Source organism: Pseudorca crassidens, chromosome 3 (genome assembly GCF_039906515.1).
Source record: "Pseudorca crassidens isolate mPseCra1 chromosome 3, mPseCra1.hap1, whole genome shotgun sequence".
Lineage (NCBI taxonomy): Eukaryota > Metazoa > Chordata > Mammalia > Artiodactyla > Delphinidae > Pseudorca > Pseudorca crassidens.
This window is the reverse complement of record NC_090298.1, coordinates 72,649,856-72,675,557: the sequence shown is the minus strand read 5'-3', so window position 1 is coordinate 72,675,557 and position 25,702 is coordinate 72,649,856. Positions and strand designations below refer to the sequence as shown.

The following is a 25,702-nucleotide window of genomic DNA, read 5'->3' as shown; positions in this document are numbered from 1 at the left end:
TCATCTCTTTCAATATGCCAACAAGTAGACTATGTCATATTCCACATATTTTCATTATTTGTTTAAGATCTTATTATGCTTTCATTTTAACCTTAATATTACTTTATGTCATATGAATCTATGAAAAATGTAAAAGCATAACATAATTCAGAGAGAAGTCTTTAAACGATCTCTATCGGCTTCAGCATTTTTGGAGGAATAAGAAAAAAGTTAACTTTTCAATGTCACTGAAACATCACAATGCAGAAGAATCTATGGAAGTGACAGTGGTTTTTATTTCTGAAAATGAAGCAAATAACCATAAAATTTAAATTCAAGATAATTCCAGGTATAAACCACCAGTTCTCAAATATTTTAGTTTCAGGACTCCTGAGCTCTCATAAAAATGACTGAGAACCCCAAGGAGTTTCTTGCTTATGTTGGTGAAATCTGCTGATATTTACCATTTTATGAATGAAATTTGAAAAAAAATTAAATACTGATATACTAACTCATTTTAAATAGCAATAATAAACTCATGTTAACATAAGCAACGTATTTTATGAAAACTAACTATAGTCTCTAAAACAAAAAAATAATGATGGGGGCATTGTTTTTACATCTTTGCAATTCTCTTCAAAGTCTAGCTTAATAAAAGACAGCTAGATTCTCATATCTCCATTTGTAATCAATTTGTCTGTTGCTATTTGTTATTTTGGTTGAAGTATATGAAGACTATCCAGCGTTACATAGATATATGACTGGAAAAGGAAGAGGATTACAATAGTGTTTTCAGACAGCTGTGGGTATTCTTCCTCAATATTATACCAAAATTGGACAAGTGGTAGTTTAGTTGCAATGTGGAATCATACTCTAAGACATTAAAATCCATTGGTCTACCTTGCACTTTAAATCGGTCTTTACCCATGCATGATTTTGTAACAATACACGTGGATTATTTGGAGAATATTGGTTCACTGAGTTATACACATCTTCCAAATGTTGATGTATTTCATTATACAAAATAAGTAAATCACACTTGCTAATATCACTATCAATCTTACCTGAAAAGTCTTTAAGTATTGGGAAACTATCAAGTTCACTTTGGCAGGTAAAATGTCCCAACAACCCTAATTTTTGTTTGAAAGCTCAAATTTTTATCACTGGCAACAAATACTATCAGTTGTTTTCCAGGTAGTCACTGACTCACTTCATTCATTTCCATGAAAATGCCTGCCAGATACCCAAGTCTGAATAACCAAACTTTGTTGGTCATTTTTCAAGTAAAAATGGTGTTCCACGAAAAGAGCAGCCAGTTCAGCTCACAACTCAGTATCTGCACAAACGCTTTTCTTCACAACTATCATGTTTTGTTAATGTAGCAGAAGTGCTTTATTTGTGCTTCTCATTTCACAATACGGAATGTTAAAAAGGTGGGTATTCAAGGGTAGAAATTTTATCATATTAATGTTTTGTATTGTTTCATCAAAGATACTCAAGTGAAATATTCACCTTTTAAATTACAGGTGTGTGGTGATAAATAAAACAATGACAACTGGTACAGTTTTGTGCCACTGCCTTGATTCATACAAAGGCACTAGCAGCTAGCAGTTTCGGCAACCGTTGCTTTTGCAGGGCAAATGTCAATAAAATGAAAAAGAGATCATAGCATTTTATAAAATTAGGTTTGACTTTTGTAGAACTCCTGAAAGATCTCAGGAACCCCTAGGGGTCCTTGCGCTACACTTTGAGAATGACTTCAGTAAGCAATCAATAAATACTGATGACGGTCATCACGACAAAAATATTTCATATCACTCCTGTCTTCATATCACACCAAGATGAAAGTACGAGTTTTATACTTCAATTCTTAAGACTTTCAAGAATGAAAATTCTGTAATCTTCCTGACAATCAAATTCCAATATCTGATCTTTTAGACACAACACTTTCCCTATATTAACCATCTAAACTTTACTCTTTCCAGTATAGATGTATTCTATTTCTCTCTCAGGTGGGCTTAGAGAATAACCAGTCAAGTTTTCTTTTTCTTTCCAGCGGTTATACAACTATAGATGCTGTGGCTCCTATAAGGAAGTTCTCTTGGGCAATCAAAGGTTGACTGGCCCTGTTCAAATTCTGAAATATCTGGGAACAAAGGTGGAATACCTAGGTGGAACTAAACCAACACCAACACAATCTATCAATGGAAATTGTGAGATAAGCCAGCACTGAAGACTTACTATAATGTCCCAGAAAGTCAGAGAAACACTCAAAAACTACTCATTTTAGGCAGGTTTTAAAAACTTATGTATTGTTTTGTTTTGTTTTTCAGTTTGGCTATTTATGCAGCTTAGCTGAATCTGGTTGTGTTTGTTATTTGAACTATGAGCCTTTTCATGTCTTGATATTAAAATACATTCACAAGTTCAACAAAGACTTATTGAGTACCTACTATGTGCCATGCTAGGTCCTAGAGATACAATAATGAACAATAATAAAACTTTCACCTTTGTGGTAGAAAGTGATAGCCAGTATATAAGCAGGCTTATTAATAACATACGGAATTGAAGCGTGTGATCAATGCTACAAAAAAAAAGTAAAACTAGGTGAAGGGATGGAGAGTGGCCAGTTAGGAGAAGTGGGAGGATTACTTTAAATTAAAAAGTCTTTACTGAGTAGATGTCTTTGGAGCTGAGACTTGAATGACTAATTCTGAGGATGTGGAATAAGAGTGTTCCAGATTGAAAGGCTAGGAAGTGCTGATGCCCTGAGATTGGAACAGAAACAAGGAAAGTCTGAAACATACTGACCAAAGAGGAGAATTACACAAGAAGTCAGAGCCATAGGCAGGTGCCAGGTCATGAAGTGATATGAAGGGAAGCTGATTTTAGATGGCACAGAATGGTTCTCACAACCTGATGGAAGTCACTTCGTCTTTTTAAAAATAGAGATGATGATATCAAACATACATGGGGGAAAGACAACAGGTTAGAATTCACAAGACATAAGTTCAAATTCCAGTTCTTCCCACTGTATCTTAGAAACAAAAGAAGGCAGGGGGAGAAAATTAGTATTTATTAAATACTAGCAATTGTCACACTTTGAATCAGGTATTTGATCCTATCTCATTTAATTCAACTAGGGTTAGTTATTTTCTCAGGTCTCTAAGCTGCCGTTTCTAACCCTTCGAAGTGGAGAAGGTAATAATTAATATTTGTTGCAGCTACATTATGAATTGTCAGAAAGGTGCATAAAAAACTAACATGTAAAGTTCTTTGACAACTAAGTATCTAAAAGTATTATCATTATAGATAAACATATTTCTCTTTTAAGTCATAGACTTGTATGACATTTGTCCTCCCTGTCTAGAATATTCTATTTCTGGTATAGAAAAAGAACACTTATTGAAGATCTCTTATGATTGTCACCAAACCAAAGAATAAGAGGGGCAATAAAACACTCCAGAGAGCCAGGCACCCCAATTTGAGCTATTGATACAATGAGCCCTATGACCTAGATATTTTTTTCAAGCTCTACCCATTCATGTTTTTCTTAATTGCTTCAATTTACATATGCACCCCTCTAAACCTACAAGAATCAACTTGCAAAAGGAAAGCCTCTCTTGTTCGTTGGCATCCTTCCATGGACACTGAGCTGTTGCTTCACACAGAACACCTGTGAAGCGGTTGCATAAGATCTCACATTACTGAACAGGAAACCAAGATGATTATGAATTCTTGAAAGCTTGGAAAGGACTGATAAGGGCAGTAAAACTGCCTAATGAATTAAGCTGGCCAAGATGGGTGATAAGAAAGGCATTTACATCCAACATGGAAGAACACTGTAACTACTTAAGAACGTTTCATATGTGGGGAAAAAATCCTCAAAAAATCATATTTTAATAAAGTCTCAATTACAATTATTCATAGAAGCTTCAATATATATTATTTCATTTACTTACACAGTAGCCAAAACGTAAATTACATGTGGAGTACAATTATGCATTCTGTGAAATGCATTAACTTTAAAGATAACTGCTAAAGTTTCATTTGCTAACTTATTACTACTTCTCTCAGCTTATTAAGCTTCTGATTCAAACTGTGAACTTATAAGAGAAAAGACCTTATAATTTACATTTGCACCGCTGGCTATAGCATACTTCTGGGCCTAGCGTCAATACTCAGGCAGTCTTACCAAATGAAAGAAAGCCCACTCCCGAACAAATCCAGGAACTAACTCTGAAATTCACCAGACTCACTACTTACCTCTGGTATACAGGCTCCTGTGAAACCAAACAAGCCATTGGCATTGTCACTTTTTTGTATTATCAATCTTGCTGTAGTATTCTCTTCAGAAATGCGAGCTCCTCCACATACAGAGACTAGTTTAAGAATGAATAATTCTTCTCCTTCCTCTTCATTGTCATCTCTTGCAGAAATAATGAATGATTTGTTAGTTTCTCCCTGTCTGAATTCCAGATATCCAGAAACAGGGTGTAAATCACTCTTTGCTGGCATGGCATGAAGTTCGTAAATTTCTTCAAGGGTCAATTTCTGCTCATAGGCCCTCACATCCTGCATCAGACCTGTAAATCTGTCATTGCCATTCACTCCTGCCCCAATTCTCAGTGTTCCTGGACCTGAAATTAGAAATGGGTTTAAATGCTACAATAACCACAATTATCCTGTCCTAAATTACAAGTGTGATTCAGAAAGTGAAGTGATTTTATTAAAAAGTCTTATTAGGTAAGTAAAGCTTTCACATAACTAGAACACAATTAAATAAAGGCTATCTATTATAATGAAAAATGAATCAGTAAAGTAATCGCTGGGATTTAAGATATTTTGTACCAAAGGATATGTTGTACATGTGTAGGTATGTGTATATACGTATGTATATGTATATATTTGGATAGACATTTCTTCTGGGAAATCTAAAAATTTCCTTGCACATCTAAGAATGGAATGATTCAATTCAGTCACAATTTTAAAACTTTAGTATTACTATTCTTTGAGAACTTCAATTCTTGATCTGTTACAAATTCACCTTGAGTTAAATGAAGTTGTGAGGATTCAGCAAAAGGAGTTTTTGTGGACCAAAAATAACTTTTAATCCAAACAACTAATGCAATATATGTAGAAAAAGAAATATTCCTTCCCAGGAACAACATTATATGAGTTTTAAGGACTTTTTCATGATAGTAACAATATGCAGCTCAACTCTTTACTATGCATCAATAATAACCCTTTTTAGGAATTCACCAATTCTTATTACTTTACTTATTGACTCTCCAATAACTCAACTAAGATATTTATGTAAGATGAGAGTTTGGCAGTGATTTGGGATTGCCTCCATGCCTTCTCCAGAGGTTCTGGACTGACTATATAGTAATGAGAATGAAATATCTACAATAGACAAAAATACAGATGAACTTCACACACAATACTGAACAAACCCCAGACACTCAAGCGTACGCACTGCTCAATTCTATGTACATAAATTTTAAAAACATTTAAAACTAATCTTATGCTCTTAGAAATGGCAATCGTAGTTGGGCATGGTGATGAGTCAATGAGCCAAAGAGGGCTTTTGGAACACTGTTTCTTGATCCGGGGGCTGGTTACATGGAGTGCTGAACCTGATGAATTTAAAATGAATTTAAAATTTTTAAAAAATTTAAAAATTTTTTAAAATTTTAAAATTCATCTACCTGTACACCTATATACACTTTTGTATATTTTATAATATACATAAAATATCCTATATTTCATTAATAACCTAAAAATATATATATATATATACCTTTTCAATTTTATTTATAAGTTACAAATTACATAGACAATATAAGTTCCTTGCAGTAAGCTACATAAAGAAACACCAGCTCTTACTTTCCCCAATCTTCCCCATTCTACCACCATGTCATCATGGTGGTTAACATCATGTCAAAAAAATTGATGTTAACATCAATGTTAACAGACATATGTATATATTCACACAATCAAAAGATTAATAATTTGGGCTTCCCTGGTGGCACAGTGGTTGAGAGTCTGCCTGCCAATGCAGGGGACACAGGTTCGTGCCCCGGTCCAGGAAGAACCCACATGCTGCGGAGCAGCTAGGCCCGTGAGCCATGGCCACTGAGCCTGCGTGTCCTGAGCCTGTGCTCCGCAACGGGAGAGGCCACGGCAGTGAGAGGCCCACGTACCGCAAAAAAAAAAAAAAGATTAATAATTTAATGCCACAGATTGTTGTAAGCACGGTTCTACAGGCTGAAATCAGTAGTGTGTGTATGTTATTCTTTTGCCCATCTTTTTTCCTACTAGGAAAGAAAAAATACAATCAGATATTTAATGCAGGAGGTTCAGAAGGAAAATATTCTGTTAAGATATAATCATATAAGCTCTGCTCTACTTTCCTACTAAATAAAAAAACAAAATCAAATTATAGGATAGAGGGGCTGGGAGGGAACTGGTGATTATAACAGAAATAACTGATATTTGTATATAAACATGCACACAAGTGTGTTTCTCAAGGAAACAGCACATAATTCAGCTTAAAGATAAGGATTCTCTCTCTTTAAAGCACACCATAGAATTCATCAATTTAACTCCTGATACTATAAACCCCTGCAATTGCTGGATTGTTCAATATGATTTTCTTTTAATTTCTCTTTAACCTTATCTCCACCACCCTTTACCTCCAGAACACTGAGCTGACAGCAGTTCTCCAGATACAATACTCTGCTTCACACTTCTACACCTTTGTTCTCTTTTCTACCTGGAATTATCACACCCATCCCTCCTACTATCACAAGAGGAATTTTTTTCTTTCTTCCTTACTAATTTTTTCTTTCTTCCTACAATGTGTTGAAGTGATCTGTTTGCACACCTCTCTCCCAGAGCCTATTTCAGGTACTTTAAGGGCAGAGACTCTGCCTGATTCATTTCTGGAACACTCAGCACAGAACTTATGGTCTTGGTAGACGTGTAGCTTTATTTAAAAAAATAAACCAATAATACATGAGCAGATTTTTAAATACCCACTAGCCTTTTTAAGAAGTCAAAATTTTTAAAAACTCAAAATTCAGGGTCCTAATTGCAAAGATAACACTCACCATCAGTAATGGCTTCTCCTTTCAGACTCTTGATTCCTCTGGGCATTGCATTTCCATCAAGGTAGAATTCAATTATACCATCATCGAGGATAATTAGAAGATGCAGCCAAACATTTTCTTCTAAGTATTTCATGACTGTCGTCTTGGCAATATATGTAGCATCAGAACCCAGAGTTTTGTAATGAAGGGAAAGTGTCACATGGGATTCATCTGTTTGAATTTTTACCCCATAGTAGATGCTTCCATTACCATCATCCTTTGCTATAACAAATCCATTCGTATTGGCATTGGGCATTACCCAAGCTGAAAATGTAAAGTTGGCAATTGAGTTGTTCCTTGAGGGATGGTATTTTGGATTAACAGTTCCAAATGCACCCTCTAGTCCACTGAAGTACAAAGCATCTGTTCCACTATGGTGACGCCTCATGTGCGGTTGTGAATGCACAGTGCTGGGAAAAATTCCAGCCAGCAAAAAATCTATCATTGGAGGCAAACCAGCAGTGAACTCACTAGACAGTATTTCCCAGCCTACTCGTACATCACAGAAGACACCCTGCTGCCTCAGAACAGTAAAGTTGGTGATATAAGACATATCATCTTCTGAGAGGACATCTTCTGCCACTTCTCTCTCTAGGCACTCTGGATCAAAGATAAAAACTCCAAAGGGATCATCATTGAATGGAATCATTACTGTCACCTGGAGGTTGGTTCCTGCTAGTTGGCCCCCAGGACCTGGGGACCCACCTGTAATAAGATAATTTATAAGGAATGAAAAACCAGAATTGGGAGTACTTTCTAGTACAAGATGAAGACAAAAAGAATTTGTTTAGCAAACTTCTCATTAAGTAATTTACTTGTTTATCAATGAACAATAGTGTCACCATATGGCCTTCACCACATTTTCAAGGGTATTCTGGTTCAGTATTTCATTAACAACCAGTTGAGCCTGAAAAGAGGATACTAACTAGAAAGGTTTAATTCCCATGCTTAAAACCAAAAGTGATGGGAAAATTGATTATTTAAATTATGGTATGAAGACCAACTTTAAGCTACCATGAATCTGTACTTCCTAACTACCATTAATGTTTTGTTTGAGATACTCTATTTGGTGTGGAAAAAAAATCTATTTACAAGTTTGAGGATGAATATGTCTCCATCCATAAAACTTCATTTAACTGCATTTTCTATACAGCTCTAATTATTCCAGCATAAAATAGTAAATTTTGGTGGTAAAATAAAAGAGATGAGAAAACACAGCACCTGAAATGTTCACAAGCTTTAAAATATAAAACTCATTGAATTCAGGAATTTTGTCTGGAAAAGCATGGAGAATTATTGGTTTGGCTCCTTCTCCATCCATAAAGTTAACAGTGCCTGAAGTTTCGTAGAACTCTTGTCCAGGTTGCAAAGCAGAATCATTCTGAAAGAGCTGCCAAGCCACAGAAACATTGCCAAAGTGTCCTCGGTGCCTCAAAATCCTGTATAACAAATTAAAGAAAATTATTTCTTATGAAAAATGTATAAGTAGTAACTCTACTGAGAACTTTCTGTATTATCTCAGAAATACACTTTGTTTATTTATCATGTTTAATATAAACCAGCCAGCCAGTTCTTACTGAGCAACCAAGAAGAATTTCATGGAAAAGGAAGAACGAAGTAGAACTTCAAATAATAAAAAGAAGCAGTCTTAAAATTCATAATCTTCGAAGTCCAAACTGAAAGATAAAGTCTAAGATAAATCCAATAGAAAAATATTTAGATGAGAATTGGCAAAAGTTCTTCAAAAGCAAAGCCTAGGGTGAGGGTAGTCACATATCATTTAAAAGAAGAATTCCAGAAGACCTTGAATAATTGAAGTCTCTCAGTCTTGACGAGGAACAGAAGTGGGGTAAAGGAGGGTGGGGAGAGTATTTTCTGCTTTCCATCTAAAGTGTCAGGGTTTTTTTTAACAAGTGGAAACAACATGAACAAAGTTTACAATTCATTCAGACTACCAACTTTGAAATTATTCCATTCTTAACCATTTTTTTAATTTTGAAAGATTAACAATGTTTCAAATTTTTGCATACATAAAGATTTTATTTTATTTTAACCAATTTTGAATTTGCCTTGTCCAAATATACTTACCAAAATGAATTAGTCTTTCCTTCTTCTACTGCTTTGTCTATGGGCTCCAAGGAAAAAATACCATTTGGGTCATCATTAGCTTCAATTATCACTGTAGCTATTCCAAATTGATATACTACTGTATCACCTAAATTAAAAATGGAAAAGTCAAAATAACAAAAAAGTACTTGACTTATTGTTAAATTTGTATTTTTAAACTAAGAAACAGTTTAAAATAAGGTTCAAATTCCAGGAAGAATTTCCTCATTGAAGGTCATAAATAAATGAAAGAGATGGCTAAATAAGTTTAATGTGACCTGTCTCTGAAGAAATGTTTAATTACAGAAGAACTACTTTACTGAAAAACATACATATTTTTCTTTGCAATAGGGATATCACCTCAATAGTTTAATTAGAAATTAAAAACATAGCTTTATCAAATTTCAACATTTTGAGGTAGATTCTTTCATTTCATAAAAATTAAAGTATTACCCCATAAGATATATTAATTAGAATCACTGGCTTAAATATTGGATTGACCAAAAAGTTCATTCCGGTTTTTCCAAAACATCTTATGGAAAAACCTGAACGAACCTTTTGGGCAACCCAATTATTTCCCTTTAGATCTCAGCCTTTAGGCAGCAGAGTCTGATCTGGTCATACATAGAACAAAGCAATCTTTATGATGTTTAACTTGATTCCTTTCTACTCCAATTGTTTCCACAGTATGTTAGCACCATTACAGCCAATAAATTAGGTCTCTTCTCATCACTCCCCTGCGGTCCATAGCTTTTCCTCTTACTGGAGCTGTTCCCTCTGTGAGCAAAAGTCTTCCCAACCTTTATTCACTTCTTTTCACTCCTCAGGACCCAGCTCAAGCAACAACTCTTCCGGGAATTCTTCCTTGAATTCCCAAGTTAAGTGCATCCTCCACTGTGTTCCTACAGCACTTTCAATCTGGCATAGTGATTATCACCTTATATTAATACACACACACACTGACACGTACACACACTCAGGCACACACACACACACACACACACACACACACACACACACACACAATATTACTGTTAAGTCCTTGTACAAATGCTTCTCAATCAATTTCATCCCCTAGCAGGGTAGATGCTCAGTCATTGGTATTTATCAAAGTTCGCTGAACTGATACAAATAAAACTTTGAAAATTAGACGAGGACAACACCTAAAACTAAAATTAGAGAAAAAGAAATACGTGGCAAACCAGCACATTAAAAATAATTTATATAAATATACAATTGTACTCAACCTTACTTGATGATTAGCAAATGGAAAGAGGAAAGGAACATAAAAACAGACAGTAAATCACTGTATAGAAAATCCTGACATTATGGAGTAATAAAATAACTTAAAATATATCATAAAATCTAACAAAAACAAATAAAAACAAGAACGCCTAATTTTGGCAGGGTTCTGCTATAATGTGCATTTGTTATGCAACATGTCATAGGTGGTATTGAAAATAATGGAGAGGAAGGGGAATAGGAAGAAAGACACAAAGAGAAAGAGACAAACGAATAGGGAGAATGATAAACACAGCACAAACAAAAATTAAGTGATCTCTTTCTTTTCCTCTTCTTCTTTCTTAATATTTCAGTCTAAGAGGTAGAGCACAATGCAGGCACGCTGTGAGTTAGGGATACGATACCACAGTGACCCAACACAAGGTTAGAGCTCACGCAGGGTAAGGAAGGCATCTCCAACAGAGAAAAGCTTGGGGTTCGATGTTGGAGTCTGAGTGGTGTGGGAGGGCATCCACATGAGGGTAAGGGGTTGGCCTAGAGCAGGAAGCTAGAATACTACTGCAGTAAGAAAAGCAGACTCATTGTGGGAAGAAGGTAAACAAAGCAATGGGAAAGTGGTTACACACAAGGTGAATTAATCAAATAAGTAAATATATTGATATTAAAGATAATCGGAGTTGGACTGCTCATTACCAGGGGAGGAAGGGATAAATATGAAAACGAGAAGGAAACTTGTGGTATTGGATAGAAATGGAGACCCTAGGTGAACTAATGGTCTTCAATGTATACAGTTGGGTACAGAACTACAGATGTTAATGTGCATGTGTATATACATAAATTCATACATACATACATATATTCTCTATCTCTGTAAGAGGGCCTAGGAGGACCATAAACTCAATAATAATTAGCATACCTAGTGCAGAGGTCCTGGTTTCTACATAACATTCTTGGGCTTTCCCTGGTGGTGCAGTGGTTGAAAATCCACCTAACAATGCAGGGTACATGGGTTCAAGCCCTGGTCTGGGAAGATCCCACATGCCGCGGAGCAACTAAGCCCGTGCACCACAACTACTGAGCCTGCGCTCTAGAGCCTGCGAGCCACAACTACTGAGCCTGTGCACCACAACTACTGAGCCTTTCCTCTAGAGCCCGTGAGCCACAACTACTAAGGCCTGCACACCTAGAGCCCATGCACTGCAACAAGAGAAGCCACCGCAATGAGAAGCCCTTGCACCGCAACAAAGAGTAGCCCCTGCTCACCGCAACTAGAGAAAGCCTCCACGCAGCAACAAAGACCCAACGCAGCCAAAAAATAAAAATAATAAAATAAATAAATAACATTCCTCCCTAAGAGGAGTCAGGGCTTCTTGAAAAAATGACTGATTTCAGGGTTTTGACAGGAAAAGTATAAGATGAGTCTGGAATAGCTTGCTGTTTCAGGAAGTAAGAAAATGCTCACAGAATAATAGCGACAGGTCACAAAGACAAAGAAGTCATCTTGCACAGGCTACCACTGGCCAAATCTGGGACAATGTGACCATCAAAGTAAATAATGATAGCGAAATAGGGCAAGTAGTTAGTTGTTAGTGTCAGTTGCTTGGAGGTGGCAGCCACAGTCACCATGAAAGGTACTGGACGGCAGGCGAAGGTAGTCACCCTGGCGGCGTGCGGGCCCCTCAGACGATGAGGTCATCTGCAATAAATTTCCTGAGACACCTTCAAGATGGTGGAGGAGTATCATGTGGACATCACCTTCTTCCCCACAAAAACATCAGAAATACATCTACATATGGAACAACTCCTACAGAACACCTACTGAACGCTGGCAGAAGACCTCAGACTTCACAAAAGATATGTACTTTTTTTTTCCTTTTTCTCTTTTTGTGAGTGTGTATGTGTATGCTTCTTTGTGTGATTTTGTCTGTGTAGCTTTGCTTTTACCATTTGTCCTAGGGTTCCATCTGTCCTTTTTTTTTCTTAGTATAGTTCTTAGTGCTTGTTATCACTCGTGGATTTGTTTTTTGGTTTGGCTGCTCTCTTCTTTCTTTCTTTTTTTTTTCTTAAATTACTTTTTAAATTTTTTTATTTTTAATAACTTTTTTATTTATTATTTTTATTTTTTTATTTTAATAACTTTATTTATTTTTTCTTTCTTCTTTTTCTCCCTTTTCTTCTGAGACGTGTGGCTGACAGGGTCTTGGTGCTCCGGCTGGGTGTCAGACCTGGGCCTCTGAGGTGGGAGAGCCGAATTGAGGATACTGGTCCACCAGCGACCTCCCGGCTCCATGTAATATCAAGCGGCAAAAGCTCTCCCAAAGAGCTCCATCTCAACGCTAAGACCCAGCTCCACTCTACGAACAGCAAGCTACAGTGCTGGACACCCTATGCCAAACAACTAACAAGACAGGAACACAACCCCACCCATTAGCAGAGACGCTGCCTAAAATCATAATAAGGTCACAAACACCCCAAAACACACCACCTGACGCAGTCCTGCCCACCAGAAAGACAAGATCCAGCCTCATCTACCAGAAAACAGGCACCAATCCCTTCCACCAGGAAGCCTACACAACCTACAGAACCAACCTTAGTCATTGGGGGCAGACACCAAAAACAATGGGAACTACAAACCTGCAGCATACGAAAAGGAGACCCAAAACACAGTAAGCTAAGCAAAATGAGAAGACAGAGAAACACACAGCAGATGAAGGAGCAAGATAAAAACCCACCAGACCTAACAAATGAAGAGGAAATAGGCAGTCTACCTGAAAAAGTATTCAGAATAATGATAGTAAAGACGATCCAAAATCTTGTAAATAGAATAGACAAAATGCAAGAAGCATTTAACAAGGACTTAGAAGAACTAAAGATGAAACACACAATGATGAACAACACAATAAATGAAATTAAAAATACTCTAGATGGGATCAATAGCAGAATAACTGAGGCAGAAGAATGGATAAGTGACCTGGAAGATAAAATAGTGGAAATAACTACTGCAGAGCAGAATAAAGAAAAAAGAATGAAAAGAACTGAGGACAGTCTCAGAGCCTCTGGGACAACATTAAATACACAAACATTCGAATTATAGGGGTCTCAGAAGAAGAAGAGAAAAAGAAAGGGACTGAGAAAATATTTGAAGACATTATAGTTGAAAACTTTCCTAATATGGGAAAGGAAATAATCAACTCCAGGAAGTGCAGAGAGTCCCATACGGATAAATCCAAGGAGAAACATGCTAGGACACATACTAATCAAACTATCAAAAATCAAATACAAAGAAAAAATATTAAAAGCACCAAGGGAAAAACAACAAATAACATACAAGGGAATCCCCATAAGGTTAACAGCTGATCTTTCAGCAGAAACTCTGCAAGCCAGAAGGGAGTGGCAGGACATATTTAAAGTGATCAAAGGGAAAAACCTATAACCAAGATTACTCTTCCCAGCAAGGATCTCATTCAGATTCAAAGGAGAAATTAAAACTTTTACAGACAAACAAGCAAAAGCTAAGAGAATTCAGCACCACCAAACCAGCTTTACAACAAATGCTAAAGGAACTTCTCTAGGCAGGAAACACAAGAGAAGGAAAACACCTACAATAACAAACCAAAAAAAATTAAGAAAATGGAAATAGGAACATACATATCAATAACTACCCTAAATGTAAATGGATTAAATGCTCCAACCAAAAGACATAGACTGGCTGATTGGATACAAAAACAAGACCCGTATATATGCTGTCTACAATAGACCGACTTCAGACCTAGGGACACATACAGACTGAAAGTGAGGGGATGGAAAAAGATATTCCATGCAAATGGAAATCAAAAGGAAGCTGAGTAGCAATTCTCATATCAGACAAAACAGACTTAAAGATTATTACAAAAAAGAGACAAAGAAGGACACAGCATAATGATCAAGGGATCAATCCAAGAAGAAGATATAACAGTTGTAAATATTTATGAACCCAACACTGGAGTACCTCAATACATAAGGCAAATGCTAACAGCTATAAAAGGGGAAATTGACAGTAACACAATCATAGTAGGGGACTTCAACACCCCACCTTCACCAATGGACACATCATCCAAATTGAAAATACATAAGGAAACAGAAGCTTTAAATGATACTTTAAATGAGATGGACTTAACTGATATTTATAGGACGTTCCATCCAAAAAACAACAGAATACACTTTCTTCTCAAGTGCTCATGGAACAAACTCCAGGATAGATCATATATTGGGTCACAAATCAAGCCTTGCTAAATTTAAGAAAATTGAAATCGTATCAAGTATCTTTTCCAACCACAATGCTATGAGACTAGATACCAATTATAGGAAAAAATCTGTAAAAAATACAAACACATGGAGGCTAAACAATACAGTATTAAATAACCAAGAGATCACTGAAGAAATCAAAAAAATACCTAGAAACAAATGACAATTATAACATGATGACCCAAAACCTATGGGATGCCGCAAAAGCAGTTCTAATAGGGAAGTTTATACCAATACAATCCTACCTCAAGAAACAAGAAACACCTCAAAAAAACAACCTAACCTTACACCTAAAGCAATTAGAGAAAAAAGAACAAAAAATAACCCTAAAGTTAGCAGAAGGAAAGAAATCATAAAGATCAGATCAGAAATAAATGAAAAAGAAATGAAGGAAATGATAGCAAAGATCAATAAAACGAAAAGCTGATTCTTTGAGAAGATAAACAAAATTAATAAACCATGAGCCAGACTCATCAAGAAAAAAAGGGAGAAGACTCAAACTAATAGAATTAGAAATGAAAAAGGAGAAGTAACAACTGACACTGCAGAAATACAAAGAATCATGAGACAGTATTACAAGCAACTCTATGCCAATAAAATGGACAACCTGGAAGAACTGGACAAATTCTTAGAAAAGCACAATCTTCTGAAACTGAACCAGGAAGAAATAGAAAATATAAAGAGACCAATCACAAGCACTGAAATTGAAACTGTGATTAAAAATCTTCCAGCAAAGAAAAGCTTAGGACCTGATGGTTTCACAGGCAAATTCTATCAAACATTTAGAGAAGAGCTAACACCTATCTTTCACAAACTCTTACAAAATATAGCAGAGGGAGGAACAGTCCCAAACTCATTCTATGAGGCCACCATCACCCTGATACCAAAATCAGACAAAGATATCACAAAGAAAGAAAATTACAGGTCAATATCACTGATGAACACAGATGCAAAAATCCTCAACAAAATACTAGCAAACAGAGTCCAACAGCACATTAAAAGGATCATACACCATGATCAAGTGGGGTTTATCCCAGGAGTGCAAGGATTCTTCAATATATGCAAATCAATCAATGTGATACACCATATTAACCAACTGAAGGAGAAAAACCATATGATAATCTCAATAGATGCAGAAAAAGCTTTTGACAAAATTCAACACCCATTTATGATAAAAACCCTCCAGAAAGTAGGCACATAGGGAACTTACCTCAACATAATAAAGGCCATATATGACAAACCCACAGCCAACATCGTTCTCAATGGTGAAACACTGAAACCATTTCCTCTAAGATCAGGAACAAAACAAGGTTGTCCACTCTCACCACTATTATTCAACATAGTTTAGGAAGTTTTAACCACAGTAATCAGAGAAGAAAAAGAAATAAAAGGAATCCACATCGGAAAAGAAGAAGTAAAGCTGTCACTGTTTGCAGACGACATGATAATATACATAGAGAATCCTAAAGATGCTACCAGAAAACTACTAGAGCTAATCAATGAATTTGGTAAAGTAGCAGGATACAAAATTAATGCACAGAAATCTCTTGCATTCCTATACACTAATGATGATGAAAAGTCTGAAAGAGGAATTAAGGAAACACTCCCATTTACTACTGCAACAAAAAGAATAACATACCTAGCAATAAACCTACCTAAGGAGACAAAAGACCTGTATGCAGATAACTATAAGACACTGATAAAAGAAATTAAAGATGATACAAACAGATCAAGAGATATACCATGTTCTTGGATTGGAAGAAGCAACATTGTGAAAATGAATATACTACCAAAGCAATCTACAGATTCAAGGTAATCCCTATCAAACTACCAATGGCATTTTTCACAGAACTAGAACAAAAAATTTTACAATTTGTATGGAAACACAAAAGACCCCGAATAGCAAAAGCAATCTTGAGAAAGAAAAACGGAGCTGGAGGAATCAGGCTCCTGGACTTCGGACTATACTACAAAGCTACAGTAATCAAGACAGTATGGTACTGGCACAAAAACAGAAATATACATCAGTGGAACAGGATAGAAAGCCCAGAGATAAACCCACACACCTATGGTCACCTTATTTTTGATAAAGGAGGCAAGAATATACAATGGAGAAAAGACAGCCTCTTCAATAAGTGGTGCTGGGAAAAATGGACAGCTACATGTAAAAGAATGAAATTAGAACACTCCCTAACATCATACACAAAAATAAACTCAAAATGGATGAAAGATCTAAGTGTAAAGCCAGACACTATCAAACTCTTAGAGGAAAACATAGGCAGAACACTCTGACTTAAATCACAACAAGATCCTTTCTGACCCACCTCCTAGAAAAATGGAAATAAAAACAAAAATAAACAAATGGGACCTAATGAAACTTAAAAGTTTTTACACAGCAAAGGAAAACATAAACAAGACAAAAATACAACCCTCAGAATGGGAGAAAATATTTGCAAATGAAGCAACTGAAAAAGGATTAATCTCCAAGACATACAAGCAGCTCATGCAGCTCAATATCAAAAAAACAAACAACCCAATCCAAAAATGGGTAGAAGACCTAAACAGACATTTCTCCAAAGAAGATATACAGATTGCCAACAAACACATGAAAGGATGCTCAACATCACTAATCATTACGGAAATGCAAATCAACACTACAATGATGTATCACCTCATACCAGTCAGAATGGCCATCATCAAAAAATCTACAAACAATAAATGCTGGAGAGGGTGTGGAGAAAAGGGAACCCTCTTGCACTGTTGGTGGGAATATAAACTGATACAGCCACTATGGAGAACAGTATGGTGGTTCCTTAAAAAACTAAAAATAGAACTATCATACAACCCAGCAATCCCACTACTGGGCATATACCCTGAGAAAACCATACTTCAAAAAGGGTCATGTACCACAGTGTTCATTGCACCTCTATTTACAATAGCCAGGACATGGAAGCAACCTAAGTGCCCATTGACAGATGTATGGATAAAGATGATGTGGCACATATAGACAATGGAATATTACTCAGCCATAAAAAGTAACGAAATTGAGTTATTTATAGTGACGTGGATGGACCTAGAGTCTGTCATACAGAGTGAAGTAACTCAGAAAGAGAAAAACAAATACCATATGCTAACACATACATATGGAATCTAAAAAAAAAAAATGGTTCTGAAGAACCTAGGGGCAGACAGGAATAAAGACGCAGATGTAGAGAATGGACTTGAGGACACGGGGAGGCGGAAGGGTAAGCTGGGACTAAGTGAGAGAGTGGCATGGACATATATACACTACCAAATGTGAAATAGATAGCTAATGGTAAGCAGCCACATAGCACAGGGAGGTCAGCTCGGTGCTTTGTGACCACCTAGATGGGTGGGATAGGGAGGGTGGGTGGGAGACGCAAGAGGGAGGAGATATGGGAATACATGTATATGTATAGCTGATTCCCTTTGTTATAAAGCGGAAACTAACACACTGTAAAGCAATTATACTCTAATAAAGATGTTAAAAAAGAAATGATAGCGAAATATAACCCACTGCATTAAACATAAATCAGGAGTCCATACTAATAAATATATCAATGAAAAAATTGGAAGTTTGATGAGTAACAGGATATTTACATAAACTATCTCCCCCACAAAATATTTATTAATTACAAAGGAACAGAAAGTACAGTAGAGAAGCCTGGCAGTCACCACCTAAACTGTGGTCAAAGTAAACATGGCAGTAAAGGGACAAAACAAAATCACGTGCCAACAGAAGAGATATAATAAGAACACAGAATTACAACTATGAAATTCCTGCCAAGGATGCAAAGCCTGAATCTAATCATGAGGAACATCAAACAAACCAAAATGAAGGACATTCAACAAAACAACTGCCCTGTAATCTTCTATATTATAAAGGTCATGCAAGTCAAGGAAAGACTCTATTCCAGACTGAAGAGATTAAGAGACACAGCAATTAAATGCAATGCATGATTTAGGAAAGGATCATTTTTGCTAGAAAGGACATTGTTGGGAAAACTGGAGAAATCTGAATGGGGTCTGAGGCAATAATTGTATTAATGTTAACCTGATTTCAATGGCTATATTGTGGTTATGTAGGAAAATGTCCTAGTATATAGGAAAAAACACACTCGCGTATTCAGGGGTGATGGAGTATCATGTCTTCTTAATCTAGAAGATTAAGGAAAAAAATAACTCTATGTACTCTTAAAAGAATAAAATAAATACCAAAAGAAGCTATAATCCCTCTAATTTACTAAAGATGGGGTCAAAACATTCTCAGGACCCATATAATGGGGACAAAACATCCTGCTTCATTTATAGCATGGAGAAGAAGGAATTTCCCCTCCTGCAAATTGTCATGCATTGTGGCTGTAGAGCCAATTGGGCTCAAGTCACCCACAGAATGCAGCTTCCCAACCACCATGCCCAGCACCCTGCTAGGAGGGAAGAGACTACAGATGCCCTAAGCCCTTGGATGACTAGAAAAGACTTAGGGTAGCTTTAGCTAAAAGATTTCTATTCCTCATATAATAATAACATAATTTTCTATGTGTGCTATATTGTGAAAAAAGATTAAGAATAATGACATAGAGTATACCAGGTACACGAAGTCTCAACACATATATTCCTCAGCCCTTCCCTCAAGAAAGCAATGAAATAAACAATTTTGCTCTTGAACAATCCCAGGTGACAGTTAAATGCTTAATGTCATCTCATAAAAGCACTGAAACAACAGATATGCCATAAATGTAATTTATTTACCTGTTGAATTAAAGAGAATTATATAAAAGAACTCATCTGTTTCTGGGATATCATCTTCATTAATGAATACAGATATGTTCTGCTCTCTACTTCCAACCGCAAAAACAAGCATTTCTCCTTTTTCAATGGGAACAAAGTCCCCCTCTCTGGCGGTAGCATTCCCATCCATGGTAGCATATTGGACGGTGCAGGCAACATCAACAGATCCATTTCTGAGAACTATAAAGTCAGCAGTCTCACCTTCCCGAACCCTCACTACACGAGGTTCTGAAATATTCATAAAGATAAGAAGAAACGTGTGAGCTTTTCTGATTCCATCTCCATATTTTCAGATCACATATGTTTCTCCCTGCCCCCCACAAGAAATGAACTCCACTGTGTCTTTACTTAAAGACTCAGCTCTGATCCCAACGCCTACATGAGGTCTCCTCTGATTACTTCTAGTCAATGGCCTTCCTCTTGCCTTGACTCCTATGGAATCCATTGTCTTCAACACCCAATTTGTCAGTAAATTACATACTGTCTGGAATCCTCTGACTACTGTTTCATACACTTTATTTTCAAATTTAGACCATGAGTTCCTTGACAATAGGCCCAGATATCTTAGGTTTTATTTTTGCCACTTCTTCTACAGGGTTAGTAGAAGACTGAACACAGGACTAACTCATTAAGTACATGTTAACTGAAGGTTAAAACATAAATCAATAATACTCAAGAGGTTTAAGAGTCCTACAGTTGTAAATTGAACATCTTGCAAAAATGATTTAAGAAAGAATTAGATACCAATAGATTAGATACCAAATAAAACTAAAAGATATCTCAGGTGGAAAAGACAGTTCTAAAGAAAGCATTAAAGTGGCAAAAATGGGGAGACCTTAATTTATATGTTAACTTATATGTCCCTTAAGTAATAGTAATTATAGTAAGTAACCATTCATCAAGTACAATATGCAGACCCTGAACTGGCTACACTGTGTACTGGAAGAGGTTATGTGGAAGTGTGTTCATTTTTGCACAATGGAAAGAAAATACCTTGGAATTTAAAAGTGGGAGGAGAACAAAGCTAATAAAATAGTAGTTATTTTATTTTCTTTTTCCTTCAGAAGATCCTTAAAAGTATTTGTTAAAATGTCAAAGAAATTGAATAATGATCATCCAAACAAATTATGAAATCCTATTTAAACAAGCAACAATTGTGCTTTATTGAAAATGTTCACTTAAAACAATTATTGAAAAAAAGTATTTTTATACTGTTCAAGAAAGATGTGAACTCACTCAAATAAGAAAGCAATACCACCTGCAAAATAAATGGGGTCATCATTTCTTCTAATCCTCAGAGTTGCAGTAGTTTTATTTCCTATTTTAGCTCCTCCAGTGGCATTAAGTAGGATAATGGTAAATTCTTCCATTTCCTCTGGAATCTTTTGGAAAATGTTACACATGCTTTTAGTCAGGTGATTTGTATAAATAATTCCACTACATATTCCTAAATTATTTTTATCTTTTTTAAAAAAGAGCGTTATTAATAACGGTACTAATGTTTGTTTCTACTTCTGAGGCAGAACCACTCTAAATTATTCAAGTAGGCCTCAGAACCCCCCAAAATTTTAATGTACATTCATCCAAACAGTCACTTTATTTTGACTCACTATAAAATTTAATGGAAATAGAGATATTATGCCTTACGTAAGTTAAAAACAGAAATACTACATAGCTTAAGTTATTTCTATAAGAAAATAGGATATATATTGTTTTTAAGGAAAAACAATGGAACAGAAAAATAACTTTATGACACACTTAGAACAGAATTCATAATCATAACAAAAGCTCAGCTAGCTCTCAAAGGCCCCTTACAAACCTTACTTAAGTTTCACCGAAGTACATCACAAAGACCTCATTCTCCTGTCCTAACAAGATGAGACTCCCCACATCTCTGAGCCTATATGGCTCCCCAGATGGACACTGTTTCTCTTTCTCATCCATGTAAGCCGGTCTTCTCCAGACCCTAAAATGGAACAGTGTTGGAATTTTGTCTCTCAAGGCACAAGTGTGAAGGAAAGGAGACAGGTTTCCATACCTATTCGAAGCACAGTGTCCCTCAGAAAGGTCCACCCCATTGTTACTAACTTCTTTCTCTGCATTATCCTGAATCCACCATCCATCTGGTCCAATGTCCTGATTCTGAGAGTGCATCATAGGATACCTGCTAGATGGTGACCTCATCCTCAAAGGGCCTAAGTACAAACCAAGTGCTTAACCTCTCTCACAAGTATGAATCCCTGATATTTGGCACCTACGCAGTGTCACCAGCGACTATCAGTTCTAAGAGTTAAAAATGCCTTCAGGGAAACCAAAAATAATATTTCTATTTTGGCTTATAGTCGAACATTATCACACATGAGTTCTTTACAGGGGTCCCCAACCCCTGGGCCGCGGCAGCCTGTTAGGAACTGGGCCACACAGCAGGAGGTGAGCGGCAGGTGAGCAAGTGAAGCTTCATCGGCCGCTCCCCATCGCTCACATTACCGTCTGAACCATCCCCCGCCCCCTGCCCACCCCCACCCCCATCAGGGGAAAAATTGTCTTCCACAAAACCGGTCCCTGGTGCCAGAAAGGTTGGGGACTGCTGCTTTATCACATACTCTCATGACAGAGTAAATTACCAGATGTTTAATTATTTTAAAAAATAATTATTAAACAAAAAAAAGAGAGTTATTTGTGTAACATTTACCTCATCTGGAAGGGAGTAAATGGTGATATTTTTTGAAAATTCCTGATCTCCAAAGAAAATAGTCCCTTGGACAGGAAATACATCTTGCGTAAAGTCTGGACTAACCACCCATGATACATTAACGTCACCAAAGTTGCCTCGATTTCTTATTACACCATAAACAGCTGTGAAATACAAATGGGTATAACATATATGAGCATATATTAAACAATTTTAAAATGATGAGTGAAGAAATTGTTCAAATAAAAGTAAAAATAAGCCCTCTTTTTAATAAAAACCAATTATTTCCTTAGCCCAGCCTCAAGGTATATATATAAATTAACCTAGTCTTCCCTCTGTAGGTATACAATTGATAAAATAAATGGACTTGATCTTTTCTATCACAGTTTGCAATTTTAAAAGTCATTCAGCAAAAGGAGCAGAATGGTGACTAATTAGGTACACCTATCACAAAGTCCTATAAGGATATTTGTTAAGGGCAGCTAGAGGAAGCTGCATACTCAAAAGTGATTTTCTTACCCAGAGAGACACAGCTCTAAAAATAACCTATCAATACATCTCATTTTGTGCCACTGCAATAGTTCCCTAGCAGTAACTCCTAAAGCTTTTCCTATTTGACTCAACTCATTCTTTTGAGTGTTTGAGTTCTACCACATATGGTTAACTGAAATCAAAATATAACTGAAGTCATCATCACAATACTATGTAAGAAATAAAACTAGCAATCTTAAATATGATTTTCTAAAACACCAATTTCTGTACTACATGTAATTTCTCAGCAGTTGGACAACTAAAAATAACTATTTACTAAAAAAATAAACTAAACACATGACTAATTTCTTCTTTAGTAAACAGTAATAGAAAATAAAAAGTAGAATAAATTACCACTATAGGTATCGTCTCCTTTACTTTCATTTATCGTAACAATTAGATCATCAGAAACAAATTCTATAATCCCATGAGGATCATCATTTTTTAGAATCGTTATGTTGACAACTGTAGCGCTTCCCAACTTGCTTTTCCGTTCACCATGGCTGCTGAGGACCACCCAATAATGTTCATCCAACTAAAATGAACATGTTAAATTAGGAAAAATATAAAGTTGAAATTTTCAGAGGAAATTAAAATATATATATTCAAGAATCAGCTTTTCACAAACATGCCACTCACTGAAAAAACAAAGCTGATTTTTTTTTAATTTTTAACATCCTTCCATCAATTAAGAGAGACATCAGATATAAGTATACATTATTCAAAAAGGGAAAAGATAAACCATGATACTATATTAAAATTGTAAGAAGACTTAACCTTATCACTGATGATCTAGTCATTTAAAATAATAAGAGTAAATAAAATTAATGTAAAAGCTACATATGCAATGGTATGTAAACATAATGGAACAATATCTGATTCCCTTAATATACAACTAAAATTTATTTCCTTTAAAAGAGTAATTTTACAGAAAAATTTCTTCAGTTCAAAACTGTATCACTGAAAGTTCAGTCAATACAGATTACATAAAATAAGGTTTAACATATATAAACCTAAAAGGAGATGAAAACTGATTACACACTGAACGTTTCAGATTGTTTGGTACTGCTTTACGTACAACAAACATGGACAATTCAAATTGGAGTAAGTCTTACTTTGTTTCTTAAGCTTGTTTTTTTTTATTTTCCAAACATAAGCACTTCTCAATCCTTTCTTGCCCACTTCCTTTCCTGTATCTCCTTGCCAGTGTTCAAAATATTTATATTCATAATATACAAGATACTATCAACTTTCCACAAAAGCACACGGAAAAAATAAAATCCCATACCTCTGGTATTCCATCCAATCTTGATAGCAAGGTGATTACGATCTCCCTTTCCCCAGGTTTAAATTCCAGTACCCCTGTGTTCCCATAAAATTCATTGCTATCTCTTGGCTCTATTCGGTAGTGTAGAAACTGCTTAACAAGAGCTCCCCTGGAACGGATGATGTGGAGCTCTACAGATTCTCCTTCCTTAAAAAAATCCACAAAATTCAAAAAGATACATGCACCCCAATGTTCACAGCATTATTTATAATTGCCAAGATATGAAAGCAACCTAAGTGTTCATCAACAGGTGAATGGATAAAGATGTGGTATGTGTGTATATATATATATATATATATATATATATATATATACACACACACACACACATATACACACACACATATATATACACACACACACACACACACACAATGGAATACTACTCAGCCATTAAAAAGAACGAAATTTTGCCATTTGAAGCAACATGGATGACTTGGAGGGCATTATGCTGAATGAAATAAGTCAGACAGAGAAAGACAAACACTGTATGTTATCACTTATATGTGGAATCTAAAAAGTACAACAAACTAGTGAATATAACAAAAAAATAAGCAGATTCAGATACAGGAACAAACTAATGGTTACCAGTGGGTGGGGGGGCAACAGAGAGGTGGGGGAGAGGAGGTACAAACTATTGGGTGTAAGACAGGCTCAAGGATATATAGTACAGCATGGGGAATACAGCCAATATTTTGTACTAACTGTAAATGGAAAGTAACCTTTCAAAACTGTATTTAAAAAAAACAAAAGAATCACACACCCTGAATTTTGGACTGAATAGGTTTGGCATCACAACTTTAAGCAGTCTGTCTAAGGCTCAGCTAGAAATGCCAATGTGTCTCTTTTTCACATTTGTAAAATGTGAAATAGAGCACAGACCTCTTTAACTCATTGTGAAGAGTAAGGGCTGTGACTACAAAGTGCTTAGAACAGGGAAGAGAATATAGAAGGCCCTCATTATATGCTATCTATATGATTATAACAATAATAGTGATAATAACTGTGTTCTTGTCAGTAAAGTACCATATATAGGACAGGAAAAAAAAAGTCCACAAAAGCTTAAATCTTTCGAGATTGTTCTTTTGAAGCTGTGAGTACAGAATAGATTGAAGTTTCTTTCATACTTACTTGTATAATATAGGGTCCTCTGGAAGCAGGAGAAAATTCAAAAATTCCCCCAGGATCATCATTTTCCAGAATAATTAGGTCACGGCTTGTATATCCAGATTTCAGCACTTGGTTTTCCACATTGACCCTGGGGAAGTCAGAGGGGAAAAAGTTTTACAGGCTTTCTAAGTCTTACAGACTACCTATAGTCTTACTTCTGAATTTTGAAGTCTTATTTAAAATATTTACAACACTTCAGATAATGAATATGAAGGTTATTAGGAGGTAAAATTTAAGTTGAATTTAAGTATATTAAAATCACTTCAGATCAAAACAGTTTTACTGATAACATTTATGGGAGAACTTCTATTTCTGAATTCATTGGTTCTTTCATATTTGACTGAAACCAAACACTGCATGTGTACCTTAAAAATACATTAATCAAAGGTTTAAATATATTTTATA

At 35.8% G+C, this 25,702-nt stretch overlaps 1 protein-coding gene across 1 annotated transcript in view; it reads right to left on the bottom strand.

Moving 5' to 3' along the window:
• ADGRV1 (adhesion G protein-coupled receptor V1) overlaps positions 1-25,702 on the bottom strand; it is a 567,434-nt gene that overhangs the window by 475,821 nt on the left and 65,911 nt on the right. Inside the window, exons 12-21 of the mRNA XM_067731218.1 lie at positions 25,259-25,385; positions 24,089-24,274; positions 23,155-23,335; positions 22,270-22,433; positions 20,836-20,959; positions 19,539-19,805; positions 9,222-9,348; positions 8,355-8,572; positions 7,095-7,838; positions 4,246-4,619 (exon numbers count right to left, since the gene is read on the bottom strand). Of these exons, the coding sequence (XP_067587319.1) occupies positions 4,246-4,619; positions 7,095-7,838; positions 8,355-8,572; positions 9,222-9,348; positions 19,539-19,805; positions 20,836-20,959; positions 22,270-22,433; positions 23,155-23,335; positions 24,089-24,274; positions 25,259-25,385 (2,512 nt within the window). The remainder of the gene's footprint in view (positions 1-4,245; positions 4,620-7,094; positions 7,839-8,354; positions 8,573-9,221; positions 9,349-19,538; positions 19,806-20,835; positions 20,960-22,269; positions 22,434-23,154; positions 23,336-24,088; positions 24,275-25,258; positions 25,386-25,702) is intronic.